The following is a 20327-nucleotide window of genomic DNA, read 5'->3' on the forward strand; positions in this document are numbered from 1 at the left end:
TCTGCCTGCCTTTGCCTACCAGCCATTGCAAACGTTAGTCATTTTCTTATCTTTCATCGTAAAATGTATTCAGACTTAGGCCGATAACCACTCTCTCGACTTCACAATGATTATGAATATAGCATTTTACTTAATAAACTCTTTGGTTTAACATTAAACGTTTATATTTTACTGTGGAGTACTGTATGATTTTCCTGGAAACATCAAAATTGAACTGAATATTCAGAAATTGCAATTTAACTTATGAGCGCGAATGACGTCTTTCAGTTCCCCCTTATCAAGTGGAAAGCTTCACAAAAAGCAACTACAAGTTGTATATAATTTATAATCGCCATTTCTATGAAGTTTTGAATTAAAAATTAATCGCCATTCGTGCCGAATGAGTTTCTATACCAATTTGCGTGGCAAACGAGAACGAATGAACCTGCATGCTTTAGTACTTTCTACTTTTTTTTTCAAACCGCCTGTGTGCGTTGCATTTTTGCCAAGAGGTGAGGGTTTCCCACAGCTAGTGATTCATTCATTTCATTGGCCGGTCATTCAGGTACGCTCCAACCATCAATCCATACACCCATCCATCCAACCGTCCATCTGTCCATCAGTTGGGCATTTTGGGAGGCTGTCGCAACGCTCGGACCGCATTGCCATGGCCATGCATCAGGATGGCAGCGAAGCGTTTGGGTCAAGTGTGGGGGCCTCGTAAAAAACCAGAAGCATCCTACGAATTTTGTTTTCATCTCCATCATTTTTTTTAGAGGGTATGATGGGGGTAAGGTCGCGGGGAGCAGAAGAGCTGAAGAGCAGAATTCGAGCCGAATAACAACCAATTTATTTGGCCACGCTGCAAATTGTTACCCAACTCGCATTCGATCACCATCATCATCGTCATCATCGCCATCATCGCCGGGTCCTGACCCACTGCTCCTTCCGCTCCTTTTGCTCCTTAGGCTCCTCTGCTGCTGCCCCTTTGCTCCGCCTGGTCGAACAGTTCTGGTCGTGGTCGTCGTCATCATCAAAAATCGTTGATTGCAACAAAACAAATTGCATTTTAAGGAGATTACTTGTCGGACCGTCTGCTCTAGATGAATAGTCGAGTGCTCCTGCCGTCGAGTGGGTTTCGTTCTATGGTCCCTGTCCATTTCATCCGATGCCATCCGATTCCCCCAATCAGCCCCAGTTCGCTTAGGTATTCGGTCATGTGTGCGGTGGAGTGGCCGATTTTTTAATAAATCATGGCGCATTAGTATTGGCTGCGCAAAAAATGCACTTCTACCATTTTTTTAGAAGCTGTATTTCCGTAAATTGGCTTGCATCAATCGAGTAGCCAGTAGTTTGGATAGTTCACATATTGTGAAGTCTGATATAGATTACGAATGACGGTCGCAGATGAATGAGAAAAAACTTAAATTGACCATTTCCTATCCAAGATGCCATAAAACGGTTTGAATAAATATGTCAGTACTCACATCCATCATTGAAACTTAAAGAACGAAATTGCGACAAATGAATAAATTGAAAAATTTGCCAAAACAATTTCGAGGAATGAAAAACCAATCCATCATTCAAGCTTATAACGAAATTCAATACAAAAATTTAAATGTTTAATACGAAATAAGATTTATATCGATTATCTTTTAAGAATTATACAAACAAAAAACAAGCTACTGAAGATTTTGTCGACCATCTTAAACAATTACCCTAAAAGCTGGCTAACTGAGACCTTAACCTTGCAAACTTACAGATAACGTGCGTTGAAAATAAGTGTCCCCTTGAGCTCAAAGAAGCTGGGTTCGGGAAAATGGAATTTTTGAAATTTGAAAGGTGGAATCGTTTGCCCATCGTTTGCCCATGTTTGCCCACCAATTAGTTTTTTTTGCCCACGTCCAGTTTTGAAGATATGAAATTTCGAAAATTTTCGAAAATTTTCGAAAATCAAAAAGTTGACTTTTTTGAACTTTTTTTTTTTTAAATCGCAATAACTTCGTTTGCCCACGTTTGCCCACCCTTTAGAATTTTGAAAAAACTTTTAGTTTAGAAAATATAAGGCCTTAAAGAATTATGCATTTTCCACCTACTAAGACTAAATATTTTCAAAAAAAATCTTTTGCCCACCCTTTAAAAATGGTTCTAAACGTTTGCCCACCCTTTAGAATTTTGAAAAAACTTTTAGTTTAGAAAATATAAGCCCTTAAGAATTAAGAATTTTTCATACCTCAAAACTAATTATTTTCAATCAAAATCGTTTGCCCACCCTTTAAAAATGCTTTTTATCGTTTGCCCACCCTTTAAAAATTGTTTTTTTCGTTTGCCCACCTTTAAAAAAAAATATTTTCGTTTGCCCACCTCTTAAAACTAAATATTTTCAAACAAAATCGTTTGCCCACCCTTTAAAAATGCTTTTTATCGTTTGCCCACCCTTTAAAAATTGTTTTTTTCGTTTGCCCACCTTTAAAAAAAAATATTTTCGTTTGCCCACCTCTTAAAACTAAATATTTTCAAACAAAATCGTTTGCCCACCCTTTAAAAATGCTTTTTATCGTTTGCCCACCCTTTAAAAATTGTTTTTTTTCGTTTGCCCACCTTTAAAAAAAAATATTTTCGTTTGCCCACCTCTTAAAACTAAATATTTTCAAACAAAATCGTTTGCCCACCCTTTAAAAATGCTTTTTATCGTTTGCCCACCCTTTAAAAATTGTTTTTTTCGTTTGCCCACCTTTAAAAAAAAATATTTTCGTTTGCCCACCTCTTAAAACTAAACCTTTTCAAACAAAATCGTTTGCCCACCCTTTAAAAATGCTTTTTATCGTTTGCCCACCCTTTAAAAATTGTTTTTTTCGTTTGCCCACCTTTAAAAAAAAATATTTTCGTTTGCCCACCTATTAAAACTAAATATTCTTGCATCTCACAATTCGCACGGAAATCTTTCTTTTTCTCTTTCTTACTCCCAAAAAACGATCAGAGACTTGAGGTTTCTTTGCATATAACCAACATATACATATAAATAAAACACACATACACATTTTCGGTTCTGCTATCTGCACTGAAAAAATCAAATTGAATAAAAAATGAAAATACATATTTTTAATGCTTATAAAAACTCCAAATTATTTTAGATAATAATATGGTAAAGCAAACACATATTTGTTTTTAAATAATATCTTTTTTTCTGGGTTGTATGTATGAAAAACAATTTGCTAGCAACGAAACGTACAACTGATTTTTAGCTATGTAGCTTTTCAGTCGGACAGCAACTTAACGGTTAAGCATGTGAAATTGTTGTTGCTCATCATACAGAACTAGTGAAGAATAAGCAGAATACACAATATTGTTTTTGTAATATGTACGTATGTATGTATGCATAGCCAATGCGGCAAGTACCACGTGTGCGTATGCATGTGTTCTATAGGCAGATCCTAAAGCGAGTTGGCGCCACAACTTACTGAAAGTAAGTTTTAATTGAAAATATTTTTTTTTAAGGATAAAAACAATTTTTTTACGGTTGGGAGTAAGAAAGAGAAAAAGAAAGATTTCCGTGCGAATTGTGAGATGCAAGAATATTTAGTTTTAATAGGTGGGCAAACGAAAATATTTTTTTTTAAAGGTGGGCAAACGAAAAAAAACAATTTTTAAAGGGTGGGCAAACGATAAAAAGCATTTTTAAAGGGTGGGCAAACGATTTTGTTTGAAAATATTTAGTTTTAAGAGGTGGGCAAACGAAAATATTTTTTTTTAAAGGTGGGCAAACCAAAAAAACAATTTTTAAAGGGTGGGCAAACGATAAAAAGCATTTTTAAAGGGTGGGCAAACGATTTTGTTTGAAAAGGTTTAGTTTTAAGAGGTGGGCAAACGAAAATATTTTTTTTTAAAGGTGGGCAAACGAAAAAAAACAATTTTTAAAGGGTGGGCAAACGATAAAAAGCATTTTTAAAGGGTGGGCAAACGATTTTGTTTGAAAATATTTAGTTTTAAGAGGTGGGCAAACGAAAATATTTTTTTTTAAAGGTGGGCAAACGAAAAAAAACAATTTTTAAAGGGTGGGCAAACGATAAAAAGCATTTTTAAAGGGTGGGCAAACGATTTTGTTTGAAAATATTTAGTTTTAAGAGGTGGGCAAACGAAAATATTTTTTTTTAAAGGTGGGCAAACGAAAAAAAACAATTTTTAAAGGGTGGGCAAACGATAAAAAGCATTTTTAAAGGGTGGGCAAACGATTTTGTTTGAAAATATTTAGTTTTAAGAGGTGGGCAAACGAAAATATTTTTTTTTAAAGGTGGGCAAACGAAAAAAAACAATTTTTAAAGGGTGGGCAAACGATAAAAAGCATTTTTAAAGGGTGGGCAAACGATTTTGATTGAAAATAATTAGTTTTGAGGTATGAAAAATTCTTAATTCTTAAGGGCTTATATTTTCTAAACTAAAAGTTTTTTCAAAATTCTAAAGGGTGGGCAAACGTTTAGAACCATTTTTAAAGGGTGGGCAAAAGATTTTTTTTGAAAATATTTAGTCTTAGTAGGTGGAAAATGCATAATTCTTTAAGGCCTTATATTTTCTAAACTAAAAGTTTTTTCAAAATTCTAAAGGGTGGGCAAACGTGGGCAAACGAAGTTATTGCGATTTAAAAAAAAAAAAGTTCAAAAAAGTCAACTTTTTGATTTTCGAAAATTTTCGAAAATTTTCGAAATTTCATATCTTCAAAACTGGACGTGGGCAAAAAAAACTAATTGGTGGGCAAACATGGGCAAACGATGGGCAAACGATTCCACCTTTCAAATTTCAAAAATTCCATTTTTCCGAACCCAGCTTCTTTGAGCTGTCCCCTTGGTGTAGTAAAACCGTTTGAGTTTAGTATTATGATCTGTGCTAAAGCTGTTTACAAAACGCCCGTTGGAGAGCCGCTAATAAAAGCAAATCCACGCCCAGCTAAACGCATTCGCTTCGGGAAAAAAGGGAGCCAATAAAAAGCCAGGAATGCTAAAAAATGCATGATTCAAGCCATAAAAAAAAAGCAAAACGACCGGGACAGCCGTCGTCCTCGGGAAAAAGGACAACGCGGCGTACATTTCCATGAGTCACCAGCTTGTTTTTTGGCGTCCACGCACACGCGAAGGTAACGCTAGAAAGTCAATGGAAAATACAAACAAAAAGGGAAAAAATACAAATAAAATCAGCTTAGAATGGGATACGAATTTGGAGAAATGGGGGATTTTTCTAGGGGATTGCGGCGCATAAATTGGCTAAATAAATGCAAATGCCTGCGTGAATGTGGCCTAGTCGCGGACAACGCGGCGCATTAGTAATGTAATTTGATTTGATTTTTATGTTCTGGTGCTTGCGGGCAGTCGGCATTGAAATGGGCTCCATTCCGGCCATTTCATTTCGGGGAAAACTGGATTTTTATGTCCTACTAATGGGCATAAACACACACGGACACACGGACACACTGACACCCGGAATTATCGCAGCTGCCATGCTAATTGCGAACAAGTGATTAAGTTTAATTGCAGGAGAGATAAAAGTATAGCACTTGCTGACCATGTATGCATTTAGCCATATCTGTTTAAGTACAATATATGGAAAGCCGCAGCACATCAATCATGAATACAAAAATATGCCGCTCGGTTACTCGGGGCTAAGCGGCTTTGTTATGCAAATTGCCAGCTCTCAGTGGAAAACTGGAGTGCCCAGGGGTCAGGAATCAGGGGTCAGTCAGATGATAGTCGGGGGTAGGTTGTAATAAAAATTCACAAGTCAAAAGTCTGTAATTGGCAAACGGCAAACATTTCGAAAGCCACTTTGCAGTACGGATTAAATATCAGAGTGCACAATTGCCAAAGTTATTGCAACATATTTCTATGCACCAGATAGCAACATCTAGCTTACAATTAAATACAAACATTTCTACTTTTGTTTCACTTGTGTCCAGTAGTTATTTACAATTAATTCGGCCATGCATATTTCTACTTTATTTTAGCCGCCCATCCAGAATTCTGGCTAAAATTGTGTGAATCAAAATATTGCACATTGTTCTTTCGATTCGATTGCGCAAACTGAAATATAATTTGGCAAAAAACATTCGGAAAACTGAATCGGACTGCATACATTGGTTGAATTCATTGGTTGAAATTCTACAACTCTGAACCCGTCGATATCTCGATGGCGTGTGCAAATTGAAACTAATTAAAGCCGAGTAATGAATTTATATTTCCAACGGACGGACGGACAGATAGCTCTGAAATTGTTGAATGTGGTTTGGTTCGGATTGGATTGGATTGGTTTGGATGAGTTTCGATGGGATTGCTATTGGCTTGATGCTACTTCTCAGACAGTCGGACAATCAAATTTCCAGTTGTTAAAGCGGTTTCGATTTCAATCGAATGCAGCGATTTAATTAATTGCATCGTAACTAGCAATTGTATACAATTTAATAATTGCCACTCAATTCAACGCATCTTCGATGTGAACTCTATTACGCGTGTCGAAATGAACCTATTAATGCAATGCGAACAAAAGGAATACCTATGTGAACTGCCATGTCGCGTTAAGTGCAGTTAATATGCATTAATTATCGCTGGCAACAAAGATGCAAAATTAACGTAATTCAACCGAGTATTGCAATTTTTGTTCCAGATATCGAATGGTAAATAAAAAATTAAGATTTAAATGCTTGTTGAGCTCATTATTTGCGAAATTGAATTTATTGACGACTTTTATTTGCTCCAGAATTAACAAATAAATAATGATGGTACACAATTTACTCAATTCACATTCAATAGTTGAACTTTTAATGCTTTACTTATAAGTACATTAGTACTCTCTCTTGAATCCAATAAAATGTTCAATGTCTAGAAAAGTTAAGTAAGTTATCTGGCATTATAATCTTGATTCGATAAGAAGTGAACCACAAATAAAAATGGAGTAATAATAACGGTAGAGATTGATAGCAAATCAGCTTTCAAAATTTGAGACAAAAGTTAAGGTAAAAATATTGTGGTGCAATAAAACTGAACCTATTTAAGTTACCAGGCAAATAATTACGTATTTGCTTCAGTTAATATCGACTGATTTGTATAAAATGTTTAGCAGATCCATTCAAGTATTGTGTGTACTTAGCCCACTTGTATTGAACTTACTCATCGCACATGGTCGCCAATAGCGCAAGTATTTCACACGATTTCACACGATTCGCAGCGAGATAGTGGTAGAGATATGGGGGGAGTTACGAATAGCTCTCAATGGGGCAAATACAAGTGGGCGGCGTTTCGAAATACTCCAAAATAAGTGGGGCCAGGGTCAGGGGTATGTAATGCGGCAATGGCAAATAAATGTATCCGAATAAAACTCACCTCGCTGCAGATTGTGTACTTAATTTAGGCGATGAGTTGCCAGCAGCAGAAACAGAAACATTGACCTCGGAACACTTTTCGACACTCGCCTTCGATGATGATTAAACACTCGTACGCTTTTCGATTACACGCGCTTAGTTAATTTCACGAAAATATAGTTTCATAGGCTTTCTTTGTACAGATTTTCGGTTAAAATAATGGTAGATTTATAGTGTTTTTAAAATAATATGCACTACTTATTGGTTTGTTTTAGCTTGGTTGTCGTGTTTATTTTGTAGTTATAGGTTTTCACTGTGCTGTTTTAAATGTTGGAAAATAAAATATTTAAACATTTTAGTTCTATATTAAATTAAAAAATTTATGATGGGTATTTTTGCTATCAAAATTATACATTATAATAATTCACATGTTTATTTCCGTATTTTATGGGTAAAATAGGCGGATACTTGGTTTCCTACAACTAAACATTCGAATGATAATCAATTTACGGTGCTCAGGTATGCATTTTTATAGACTTGATTTCGATATTCGCAAAACATTTTTGGATATTTACTCTTCCTATTTCGAATTTGATAAATATTTACGCGATATCTCGAACTCGCCGAAAGTGTAATAACATTTCAGCGACCTACAAATGCGGGTGAAATAAAAATGATTTAATTTAGTGGGTTAGTCGCAGCGACTAAATGAAAAGCACAGAGATTGAAGTGTAAAATGAGGTAATTCCGAATTTGAAACCCGGAGACCAGGTAAAAAAGAAAAACAAAACAAAACAAAACAAAACAAAACAAAACAGGTTTCTGCCGATGATAACAAGATGGGAGCAACACAAAAGGGGAGAGAAAAGGGAGAAAAACCAGAAAACTAGAAGCGATAAAAAAAGCTAGTCAAGAAAGCGAAAAGCAGCAACTAACTGTATTCCTATAGAGCATATTTTAAAGAAATCAGCCCAAGCACATGTGGTTTTAGAGGCGACAAACAAACAAACATACATATGTACGTACAACCACATGCATCATCTGTTTGTGAAATATTCAATGGAATCCAGTCACGACCCGCCGACGCAAAGACAATTTGCAAAGGCAGTCTCGCAATCGCAAAGCTAAAACGACGGCAAAAGCCGTGGAAACACAATCGAAATGGCAATAAAAACAATGCGGACACAAAACCAATTAAATATAGTTGCAGTTAATTAATTATAAGCCGTTTGGCGAAACGAAAATAAAACACTAGTGGGCATTATTGATATTTTTAAATTTTTTGGCGTCACTGACACAATTCGCGCTCTCTCGCTCTCTTTTATTTGCCTTTCTTTTGTTGCTTTGCATGTGTGTTTCCCTTGATTTTTTTATTGTTTTGTCTTGTTTGTTGCTTCTTTTTACGCTTCTCTCTCTTTGGCAGGAAGAATGAGAAACAAACTCAAAATTCTCTGAATATTTCCTTCTTTCATTCGTTTTTTTTTTTGTGTCTGAGCAGAGCAAGAAAAAACAACAACAACAAACACCAACGCGCCTTCATACACAAACACAATCAGACTCGCACACACGCACAGTTCAAATTAGTTGGGGCAACAACAATAGGCGATGACTATTGTTATTTAAACACGGCTGCTTTTTTCTCTCTTCTCTACGCTGCAAAAGCCACGCGACAATTGTTATGTTTCAACTGCATTTGGGGAAATAATACTTTAAGAGCGGTACAATTAAAACATTTAAATCAGCACAGTTTCGCGAAGCAAAGGCAATTACAAAACCAAACACTTGAGGGCGCCGCGACGCGTGGAAAAGAGATGGCAGAGCCAAAGACAAAGACAAAGACAGCTGAGAAATACGTGGAAGCGGTGAATTTCGATTTGTTTTGCTTTAGCTTTTGAGCGTAAATTCTTATTTTATGCTCTTCTTGAATCCATATTCCAACACAAAAAGGTTTTTTAACGTTTTGATCAATAGTTTTTTTTAACACTATCGGCGGCAAAATCTCTTCATATTTTCCCGGTGATTTATCGGATCTACCGATGTATTTTTAACACATGTGCGATTCTTTTTCGTTTTTTTTTTTGTTAAGAGAACCAAATTTATTTACCAATTTTACGTTTTTAAATATTTGAACGGTTGACGAAACAGCGTGCGCACTCAGCGTTCTTCCGAATTTAATTGAAATGCGCGCCTCCGGTGCAAAAATCAGAGTGAACCCGACGCAACGTTGAAATGAAAACAAACTGACGATGGTGTGTCCGAATTTCGGGTATGTAAAAAAAACATGTGAAATGCTAACAGAGCTCTGTAAAGGGGATTATTGTGCAGTTGCCATACGGTCACACACTTTTAAGCCGCTCATGGGCTTGTGACACTGCATTGGATTTTTATTCAATGCTGGTTTTACAGATCTCAATTGTTTTCCATCTAAAATACCTTTGTTATTGCGTTACAATTACTTGCCATAAGAAGATTACTTTTTGCAATTTTAATAAACAATAATCCCCATTGTAATGGGATCAACAATGTTGTGTCATACAGGCATAAGAATTATCCTCTGTTAAACGCATCAAAAAAAGTGGCAACGCTGGCAATTCCATGCCCGGCAAAATACTAATATTTTAAAAAATAATAATAATAGAAAAGCAGAATTAAACATATTTATAATTATTATTTCACTATGCCTCGCTTAAAACGCAGTGCTCTTTATCAGTTTTACTTTTATTGGTATTACTTGTATTATTTTGGTAGCATTTGCCTTAGCTCTTCTAGAACGAAAATAAAAGAAGACGCAATGGAACAATATGAAATTGTTCTTGCCACTTATAAATTTACATAAAGCTATCATTTATGAAATCCCGTTCGCCTTGAATATAAACAAGCAATGTCTTATAAAAAATGCGAATACAATTTTCCCGCCAAATTTAAAGTGTGACCAACTACAGGGACCAGCGCTATTAAGCCCACTGGTATTTTCGTGGCTGAAAACGGCGGCCACTTCGCAACTCAGCTGATCGATCAAACAAAAAATATTGATACACAAGAATTTAGGAAAAAAAAATGCTCAACTTTTAGAGAGAGAAAGTATTTAGTAGCACGCACGAAATGGACAAGAATCTGGATGAGGTTTGTACTCCACTTTTCTTGTACTTATCCCCTTAAACTGAATGGACTGTGCTAAGACTCCTGTTTACTGATACACGCCCCAATTTTCCATCGCCCAGGTCAAAGACACCGTACAAAAGAAGTTCAATGAAATCCGTGCTGCATTGCATATGCGCGAGAAGTTGCTGCTTCGGCAACTGGAGGTCATAGCGAATACTCGACAGCAGCAGCAATTGCTGAAGAAGTCCCCCTTCGAAGTGGAGAACTCGATTGGCGAGAAGGATCGCGAAGGAAGTGGTGTGCGATTCATTCCCGGAGAAAACGAGGATGCGGAGGAGAAGCTACTGACCGCCATCCGAAGCTTCGGGCACTTTCTGCTGGACAACAGTGATATGCAGCTGGCGCTGCAGGATTACCGAACCACGGGATTGAGGAACGAGGACTACATAGAGCCTCTAGATGACCATGAGACCATGTACAAGTGCCTGCAGGATGGGCAAGTATCATATCTCGACCTGGACGAAGACGGCGCCCCACCGGAGGCCATTGTGGTGGATTTCTCCCGCAATCGAACTCTCGTAGAAGACAATGCCAAGCGCTCCATCATCAACATCACACTGCAGGAAGCCAAGGATCTGATAAAGAAGGCCAAGATCAAGAGGGATACCTATGTGCCACCTTTAAACTTGGAGGAACTAGATGACGAACTGGAATCTTCGATTGCCGAAGCCGTTTCCAGCTTGGGGCGTGAAACCTCTGCAAAATCAAAGGGCAGCGTACAAGAACCACCGAAAACCAAGAGTCGCAAGCAGCGCTTCAAGCCAAAAATCACCATAAACAATTGCAATGGAACCATCAACCTACGCAATATTGCTAGCTTGACCATAAACTGCGCCAGCGAAGAGGCGGTGAGTGCAGAGATCCCCTTAGCCAAATCCGCTGATTCCAGTACCACCACCACCGAACCCTCGAATTCCACGCCCACCACCACGGCCTCCAGTTCCAATTACTCAAGTAATGCCAGCTCCCGTTCGCAGTCCAAAAAGCAAAAGGCAAACAAAAAGCCAGATAAGATCGACCGCGAACCCAGCTCGGATTCCACTCCTACGCCTGGACAAGCCCAGCGCTACGAGGAGACTGAGATTCACGATGTCACCTGCGATTTCTACAATCGCCTCCTCAATGAGATAAAGAAGAGCATGGTGGAGAAGCCGCGCAGGACTTACAACCAGGTGGCAGAGCCCGTTCAAACCTCGGCTGCCGATTCCAGTTGCGATGCCAACTCCAATCCTAAGCAGACGGCTGCCAAACAAGAGCCAGTTTCGACCACCACGTCGCTAACACAAAGCGAATCGGGACCACAATTGCAGCCGGGCAAGAGGCTAATTCTTAAAAACTTTGAGAATCTCAAGATCATCCTCGAGGCAAACAGCGGCGATGAAGACTCATTCCATCCCGTCCAGATCGAGCAGTGGCTGGCGGAGATTATCTCTGAAACGGATCTGGAGCCAATGCAGAACACGGACATTCTGGAGCACAGCCGCATTCACAGCAGCGAGAGTCCCTAAAGCTGCGGATCCTTTGTATTCCAAACTATTTATCCTTAATGCACTCAGTATTTTCTGTTTGTTAATCTGTTTTTAGTTTACATTCTAATTTTAGTTAGTTTTGATTTCGTAAATGATATATGCAAATGTTTTTATATCCAATTTAAACAGAATTTGGTCGAACTGGAGCTTAGGTAATTTTATATTAATCAGTTTCCTTTTACCGATCTAAACACTTTTGTTGAATCGAAATCGCTGAAGCTTATTATACTACTTATATTGTATAAGAGGTCCAAACATCACCTTAATATCCCGTAAAGTGAAAGTTGTGAAATGCTTAGGACATGTTACCATATATTTTTATTTATCAGATAATGTTTTTATAACTAATCGTACCAAATCCTTTTGGCTCAATTTTTAGCAGAAACCAGAGGTAATCCAATTGCTTACGTACTTAATGCATTTGATTTTGTGATTTTTATCTTTTCGTAAGACTTAAACTGGTACCAATTTAGCAAGTAAGCTCCAGCCAGTGTTCAATGCTCACCGTAGCCCATTTGTAAATGCAATCGAAAGAGTTTCACATTAAAGTGTTAAGTGCCATCACAAAACGAAAATCTTTTGCCTTGTTCTACTGGATCGACCGGTTCGGTTCGTCCGCTTTAATTTCGCCATGCAATTGAAATTCGAAATGTTCCCGAGGCCATTAGACTTCCAAATACGGACGATAGATAAGACCATCAAAATATACATTCCAGAGTGTGTGTGTTTGAGCGCGGCACTCCAAAAGTACTAGTAATGGTGATTCAAGATTAGAGTGGACTTCTTTTATTGAATACAAATCCTGCTGTATCAAAATATTTTCTATATTTATGTAAGTAAAAGCTTTGAGTTTTATTTAAGCCTCTTAATTGGTAAACTTAATGTGCTGGTCCCTAAATACAAGTGAATATTAATTCTTAATTGTTATTAAAAGTAAACTCGTGTCTATGGAGAGCTCCGTATAAATATTTTAAAAATTCTACAAAAATTTTACTATAATATCTGTTACAAAAGGCATATAATTTGTTGTTTTAAGAGGTCCACTCTAATCTCCATATGTACTATGTATGTACATGAACATGATATAAAGACATCGCACGTCGGACATGGTAGGTACACCATTATTTGACCTTCCCGATAATGTCCAGCAGAAAGGGTGTGTAGTAGGTGATGATGCAATCCGCACCAGCTCGCCGGAAGCCTTTCATGGCCTCCAGTACCGCATCCTTGAGGTCAAAGGCTCCCGCCTGGGCAGCATGATACAACATAGCAAACTCACCGGAAACCTGGTAAACGTACAGCGTGTGATACGGGTAGGAATCCTTTGTGGACCGGAGGATATCCAGATAGGGCATTCCAGGTTTCACCATCAGCATGTCTGCTCCCTCGGCGACATCGCGTTGAATGGCTCTCATGGCCAAGCTCCTAGAGCCACTGGGCAGCTGATAGCACCTTCGGTCGCCGAATTTCGGTGCGGATTGCGCTGCCTCCCGGAAGGGTCCGTAGAAATTGGAGGTGAACTTGGCGGAGTACGCCAGGAGGGACACACTGTTCATCTGGGCATCAATGAGGGCCTGCTTGATGGCCTTCACTCGGTTGTCCATCATGTCCGAAGGAGCCACTATGTGGGCTCCTGCTTTGGCATAAGCCACGGCAATCTCAGCTATCCGCTTTATGCTGGGTCCATTCTCCAGCCCCGTTTCGCCCAGAAGGCCACAATGACCGTGCGAGGAGTACGGGCAGATGCACACATCACAGGCTATTAGCAGATCTGGAAACCATTCACGGAGCTTGGGCAGTGCTAGAACCACTGGATTCTTTGCGGAATCCGCATTGGAGGCCTGCTCATCCTTCATGTCCGGCTCCACGACGCCAAAGAGCAGCACCGACGACAATCCCTTGGCCACCAGCGGCTTCAGGTGCTCCTTCAGACGATTCAGTCCGAATCTCGAGATTCCCGGCATGCTGGCAATCGGCTGGACATCGTCGTCGTTGCTCACGATGAACACCGGATACATGAGGTTGTGCGGCGCTATCTCGCATCCCGACTCCTGCAGCTGCCGCAGGGTGGCATGGTGCATTCCGCTGTGCAGTTTCCGCTCCATTTTGTTCTGTTAGCTCCAGATGAAAATTAAAACCAACGTAACAAGTGAAACTAACGTCCAACTGCTTGTCGCGTGGGCATATTTAGTGCGTCCTCTGTTGCACGCTTTTCCAACACTGCCATTCGGGGGGTAGGGTGCTTCTCGATAAAATTCAAAATTAAGTTAGGATCAAATAAACCAATATGATAAGATAAAATCAATTGTATTCAGTATTTAGTGGGGAAAGGTAAATAAATTATCCACGTTAATGTAAGACACGTCAACAGTGCGCATGAGTAATATTACTTGAATATTAAGTGAAACAACACTAATTATTTCTGCGTACGACTATTTATTTAACTTGTAGTTCTCCCGCTTAAAATGTTTGGTATTAATCGTTATTACAGCAATAAAAGTTGGTGTCTTCTGCTACGCTTCCTCACACCCACATGCACACATCCTCGATCGGGCCCTCCCCGCTTCAGTTTGTTTGTTAATGGATAACTAAACATATGGTCTACAATATATAGATTTACACGTTATACGAAATATTACAAATAGTTGGCCAACATGCTATGCTTAGGCGTAATTCAAATAAACACGAATACATAAGTTATTTTAGCCTTTAGGTTGTACTTTTCACTTAGTTTTAGCATTGAAATCAGTGGACGAGAAACGGAACTAAAGCCTAACTTAAGCGTAAACGAATTGGGTTCAGTATTTGGTTTGGTTTTCAATTGTAAGTAACAGCCATTGGAAGTGCGTGTTTTCTTCTGTTTGGGTTTTGTTGCGATGGTTTCGATGATGGCGATCAGCTTGTGCTTCAGATTCCGTGCTTTCTGGACTAAGAAACCAGTGTGTGGTGGTAGTGCACCCGCTTCTTTCGACGCCTTGGTCGCGGTTTCAATTGTCCCACGGCTCCATTATTCATAACTTCCTCCTCCTGAACTCCGACTGCTGCTCCGTGGATAGTGACTGTGTAGGAGTGCAGCTGGAGCATCTCCCCGACGGTTCCTGGTTCCTGACTTTTGCTGTGTGATGCTGGTGTGTGACTGGCGGTTGGTGGTGCGCTAGAAGTAGCTACTGCTGCTGCTGAGGACTCCACCTGAGCTTGTCAGGCGAAGGTCACTTGGTAGAAGAGCCACTCTTCCATGAACGACGGCACAAACGCCTTGGTGGTGGTGAACTTCACCTTCGGGCGCAGCAAATTCAACTGCTCCTCGAACAGACGCAGCTGCACCTTGCAGGTGGAGCCATTGCCATGAGTCAAATACTTTCCATCGGGCTTCAGTACTTTGAAAGAGTGCTCAAAGATGGTACGAATAAAGTCCCAAGTCTCGCCCTCCGGGGCATCGGTTATGGGTATATCAGTAAGATCTCCAAACACGTAGTCGAACTTGCGGCCCTCGGCGATGAACTTCTTCAAGTACTCCACACAGTCGCCCACAATGATCTCGTACTGATCGCTCTTGCGTTTCTCCAGCACATCGCCACATATCACGTTGAGGTATTTGTTGCAGGTCTGCATCACAAGCTCATCGATCTCCAGCATCACCACATGCTTTGGATTCTCCTTGAGTAGCTCGTACAGCAGCGCGCCATCGCCGCCGCCCAGGATACAGATCTCCTTGCCCTCGTAGTTCTCCACACCGCGACACATCAGGGTCTCCGTGTAGATCAGATCAGATTCTGCAATGTCTGAAGGGGGAAAATTAAAAATTAATTATATTAAAGAGAGAACCGGCAGACTAGAAGGCACCATTACCTAGTCAAATATTCCTTTTTTATAACCGATATTTTATACCTAATATTATGCAGTTTTAATTCCAGCCGGGGAGTAATAACTTCCATGATCTTGAATACTTCTTTTTATTTATTTAACAAGCAAATAAGAGCTCGTGATATAGAATATTTGTAACTTAACACAACATTAACAGCCCGTGATGTGGAATATTTATTTTTGTAATTTATGCGAGTGCTTAAACTAAACATAAAGCGAACAAAAATAAAAACAATTCATTAAAAACCCCTAATCCTTTATATTCGTGATGACCTTTTTAAGGCAATTGCACATGACCTTTAGTGCGGCACTTCCACCAATCGATTGGTGACCCTGACACCGTTGGCGCATCCATGTGTGAATGTGGAACGTATCACATTCTGATGCCTATACTAAGCATGGTATACTTACTCTGCAGCTCGTCCAGTAGCAGCATGTTGCCCAGCGTCTTGGAGTGCATGATTTGAATCTTCTGGAAGGGCGAGCGCTCCTCGAAAACCACCTTGTCGATGTCGTACTCGATGATGCGCTCATCTGCGGAAGAGTGCCATGGATTAGTGATGCCTCAGTGGTCGTATTAAATGCGATATTGATTACTAGTACTGATTCCGGCTCAATTGTTAGGCGGCGCATGCAGAGAAATAAGTTTAAGACCAACGAACGCACTCTTACGGAAAGTAAAAGAGATAGGCGGTAAATCAGAAGTAAATGACTGAAATGATCTATCATGCTGGGTGCCACTAGAAGAACTCTGATACAATCAGCTCGATGGTGCTGCATACGCTCAACGGTCATACGATCACACATTTCGGATGACATACAGTAGCGGTAGTACGAGTAGTAGTTGCTCTATTTGCAATATGGTTAACCAAACGGATTGGGATTGCCTTACCTGACGATGGAAAGTACCTGGAGACATCGCCGCGCTTCAGCGTCGGCAGCTTCTGAGCCTTGATGGCCTTCAGTTTGATTGCCAGGACATTCTCCAGGCTCTTACCGCTCTGCGGATGTCCGTTCGTGTTTATATATAGTTTTATTTATTTTTTAGACCGTGTTGTGGTGGTAGTTGGGTGTTGTTGTAGTCGATAGTCAATAGTTGAGGAACCAATTTATGAGCGAGCGTACGACGTGGAGCGAGTACGAGATCGATTTCGAGGCGGGGCAGGTGACACATGTGCGTTGGGGCGTAAGTATAATTCAATAGTTTACACATTTATTCACAAGTTCGTGGCAATTTTGGTGAGTAATTTGGTCCAGGAGATGTGGCAGCGGTTGTTCATGATGGTCGATGGATCGGTCGAGTGTCGATGGAATAGATATGAAAATAAAACGTAATTTGAATTAAATAATAATCTCAGAACTGTGGGTATGCTAAGTGGCAGTGGCGCCAAGGAGCTTCTATAAAATTAGCGTGGATATATGAAAGCTATTATTCAAAAATAAAGAGTAGGGAGTTTTGAACTATTATTAAATCCAGCGAAAAAAATTGACAATTTGGCACCACTGCTACAAGGTAAAAGGCTCCTTTTAATGATTAGACAAACTAGCATGCAGGAGTTGCCTGGAAAAGTAATCCCCTAGGAGGTAACACGCTAGGCTAACATGATCAGTGGGTTTGGCGATGTGCAGAGCTTGGGAGGCGGTTCAAATTCTGGATTGGAAATGACGACTTGGTGAATTTACAGCGCCTGAGATACGGTGTCCAATTATGTGATGGTCATGAGGGTTTTTAATATTATTTATTTTCTTTGCGGTGGCGGCAATCGGAAATACTAGTGGAAAAACTGCACGGGTGTTCTAGATTCTGCAGTGGAATTTTGAAAGAGAATTTCGGCATATATTGTAATTGTAGGTTGTATGTGAAGTGAGTTCGAGTAGATAGATATACGAGTATATGTATATATTCATTGCAAATGGAACTAGCAGGAACTAAACTGGATTTGGTTGAATTTGGTTGATTGTACATAAGTTGCATTGAGTTCGACCAACCTGAGCTAGTCATGTATATGTCGATATATCCACCGCGCTTAATCGGGGGCAAGTACTTGGACCGATCGGATTCAAATTTCTGCCGCAAAATCAGTTCCATGGTGCGCATGGTCTGCAATGGTAATTCCATTATTTAGGTCCTTGCAAAGGCGACGGATGTGCATGTCCGCTGGCGGGGCACTCAGTATGAATAAATTATAATAATGGAAGGTGACCTTCATCCGCCAGGCGGAAAACTATTGAAACGGCCCACCACTCACACCAATCGACGACACAGGCAGCCCGGCCCAAGAACTATTTTTAGTCCAAATACTTGATACTTATGAAAAAGGAAAGTGAACAGCACGAAACGAAACGAAAAAGGGAATATATAGCGAGCCATGCAAGTATATGCATTCTGGCTACATATTTGTTTATTTGTGTGTGCAGCAGGCATAGGCATATTGCAAAATCACAAAAATCACAATATAAAGCTCAGACACAGACGGCGGCTTGCGATATCCACAAACCAGCAGCAAACAGTCGTAATCAGAAAAACGATGCCGGCTAGATAAGGAAAGTTCCACACTCCGGAATAAAACAGTTGCGTTCAATAACTTATGGCATATGGGCATTTCAAATGATACCAGGAAACAATAATGGGTCTGGAAATATGGGAGCAGACTTATTATTCTAGTTTTCAGAACAGCTTTAATTTTGCTTTTGATTTTAGCCATAATTTGATTAAAGTAAAGCACAAAGACGAGTCTTGAGAACATTCTCTTTGCTTTCAATCGAGCTCTATAACATGATACTTTGATCATTTATAAAAATGGTTATTATATTCAAAATATACGTAACATTTTATTAACACGAAATAATATTTTTAGTTATAGAAGAACCGGTCAATTTTCGACTTTTTGCCAGCTTTTGAAATTTATTGGTGCTATTATGATAACCGTAGGTGTGGGTTAGACGTACTTAAATAAATGAGAAAGAAAATCGGAATATTAATATCAAAATTTATATTCTTCGTTATTTTAAATACATATGCTGGTTGTATTTTTAAAAACCTTGTGATTTGTGGTATCAACAGACTTCATGTTGACTTAGGTTTGTTTATATGCACATGCACACGTAGAGTAAAAAGTAATGAGAAACTTCAAGTACCAAATTACACTCCTAATACACGAAATAAAGCGAGCTAAGGGTTTAAATTGAAATCTGGGTTCTGTGATAAGGGCTGCCTATTTGGGGTTCATCATCCATGCCCCATGCGAATCGAACCCACGTGCTTCGTTCAAAAGCGAAAGTATATAAAAACGGGGACGGAACGGCGAGCTAACCTAGCAAAGCCCAGCTGAAAATGCTTTGTGATGTGTGTTGTGTTATAGAGGGTTAGATAATAGAAACTAGGGAAAGTGCTTCGATGGGGCAGCCATCACTTGAGGCCAAGGACGGACGGACTGACCCTGACCAAGTGCCGGGTATTTGAGCTTGGCGAGTGGTCAGGAACACACACACAAACAGTCCACCCACCCAGTTGCCCACTTTCCATGCACACACCCACATGTACGTATCATTTACCAACAACACTCGGGTCCAAGTGCGCGGAAAATCAATTTTACCCGGTGGGCGGAAGACCCTTTCCCAAACTAATCAGCCGCAACACGGAAACTGGGAGGCTAAGTAAGATGTGGGTGGTGGTGCTGCTGCTACTGTTGGGTGTTTGGTTGCTTTTTCATCCTTCGTATTTTAGTTTTCGAGGAATCTATCAACATGGCACTAGGTACTTACGTCGAAGGATATGATGGGCTCCTTTCCGTCGGGCAGGAAGTACTCCACGTTGAGCGTCAGCAGGCCGTGCTGGAAGATGCGGCAGGTAATCACCGTGTCCTTGTTCTCGTGCAGCACCGCAAAGTAGCCGTTTTCCAGCGACTCCATCGAGTAGGCCAGCTCCAGCTGGGGGAACAGCTGCTCCAGCTCGTTACGCAGGATCTTGGCCACCTGGAGGCGCGCCTCCTCGTCGGCCGTTTTGTCCTTGTCCAGCGTAAAATCAAACAGTATAGTCTGGGCCGCCATCGTGCTAATCTTGCGATAATCCGTTGAACAAAACCGCAGAACCGCGTACCGACTGAAACGAAATACTAGTGATGCGGCTTACGAGCACCGATAGCAAGTCGATTTCGATTGCACTTTCAGTGTGGCTGTATATTGTTTCTATCGTTTCTTAAATAAATACTAAAAACTAAAGGCAAGGGTATTTTCAAATATGTTTATGATAAAAATATTATACATTAGTTTTTCGTGAATTAAATAACACTTGGCGCACTTCTCAAAATATTACATAGTTATTTTTCTTATATGGGTAATTTAACAATTGTTGTTTATATTTGCCCTATTGATATCACATTGGGCTTGGCACTTATTTTTCTGGAAACGACAATTTAGTATATATTTTGGATACTTTAAAATATGTATTT

At 39.8% G+C, this 20327-nt stretch overlaps 4 protein-coding genes across 8 annotated transcripts in view; 1 reads left to right on the plus strand and 3 right to left on the minus strand.

Moving 5' to 3' along the window:
• LOC6544597 (palmitoyltransferase app) overlaps positions 1-9419 on the minus strand; it is a 62183-nt gene extending 52764 nt beyond the window's left edge. Inside the window, exons 1-2 of one of the 3 annotated variants that reach the window (XM_026977522.1) lie at positions 9044-9419; positions 7344-7639 (exon numbers count right to left, since the gene is read on the minus strand). The gene's annotated coding sequence lies outside the window, so the exon portion shown is untranslated. Of the gene's footprint in view, positions 1-7343; positions 7640-8893 lie in introns of all 3 variants that reach the window. The other 2 variants (XM_026977521.1, XM_026977520.1) reach the window with 2 other exon arrangements.
• Positions 9420-10282: 863 nt separating this feature from the next.
• On the plus strand, positions 10283-12587 carry LOC6544598. The gene is made up of 2 exons (XM_001972482.3): positions 10283-10444; positions 10543-12587. Exons 1-2 carry the CDS (start codon positions 10424-10426, stop codon positions 11989-11991), a joined length of 1470 nt encoding a protein of 489 aa, XP_001972518.1. The 5' UTR covers positions 10283-10423; the 3' UTR covers positions 11992-12587.
• A 188-nt stretch (positions 12588-12775) lies between these two features.
• On the minus strand, positions 12776-14238 carry LOC6545023 (delta-aminolevulinic acid dehydratase). The gene has a single exon (XM_001972483.3). It carries the CDS (start codon positions 14115-14117, stop codon positions 13134-13136), a length of 984 nt encoding a protein of 327 aa, XP_001972519.1. The 5' UTR covers positions 14118-14238; the 3' UTR covers positions 12776-13133.
• Positions 14239-14428: 190 nt separating this feature from the next.
• On the minus strand, positions 14429-20038 carry LOC6545024 (spermine synthase). Of its 3 annotated transcripts, none has more exons than XM_015157688.2 (4): positions 19642-20038; positions 16769-16877; positions 16288-16410; positions 14429-15794 (listed from the first exon to the last, which is right to left on the minus strand). In XM_015157688.2, exons 1-4 carry the CDS (start codon positions 19924-19926, stop codon positions 15211-15213), a joined length of 1101 nt encoding a protein of 366 aa, XP_015013174.1. In that variant the 5' UTR covers positions 19927-20038; the 3' UTR covers positions 14429-15210. The 3 variants fall into 3 exon arrangements, with proteins under 3 accessions (XP_015013174.1, XP_001972520.1, XP_026833325.1); XM_001972484.3 differs by lacking the exon at positions 16769-16877 and adding an exon at positions 17866-17977; XM_026977524.1 differs by lacking the exon at positions 16769-16877.
• Between the last annotated feature and the right edge of the window lie 289 nt (positions 20039-20327).

Source organism: Drosophila erecta, unplaced genomic scaffold (assembly GCF_003286155.1).
Source record: "Drosophila erecta strain 14021-0224.00,06,07 unplaced genomic scaffold, DereRS2 tig00000021-arrow-pilon, whole genome shotgun sequence".
In the NCBI taxonomy this organism is placed as follows: domain Eukaryota; kingdom Metazoa; phylum Arthropoda; class Insecta; order Diptera; family Drosophilidae; genus Drosophila; species Drosophila erecta.

Excerpts from the sequence above, each read along its gene's own strand:
- LOC6545023 (XM_001972483.3), bottom strand. The coding sequence starts at position 14,117 with ATGGAGCGGAAACTGCACAGCGGAATGCACCATGCCACCCTGCGGCAG.
- LOC6544598 (XM_001972482.3), top strand. The coding sequence starts at position 10,424 with ATGGACAAGAATCTGGATGAG. Across the intron at positions 10,445-10,542 it reads TGGACAAGAATCTGGATGAG|GTCAAAGACACCGTACAAAA; the intron begins GTTTGTACTCCA and ends TCCATCGCCCAG.
- LOC6545024 (XM_001972484.3), bottom strand. The coding sequence starts at position 19,926 with ATGGCGGCCCAGACTATACTGTTTGATTTTACGCTGGACAAGGACAAA. Across the intron at positions 16,411-17,865 it reads CATATACATGACTAGCTCAG|ATGAGCGCATCATCGAGTAC; the intron begins GTTGGTCGAACT and ends ACTCTTCCGCAG. Across the intron at positions 15,795-16,287 it reads GCTACTGGACGAGCTGCAGA|ACATTGCAGAATCTGATCTG; the intron begins GTAAGTATACCA and ends TTCCCCCTTCAG.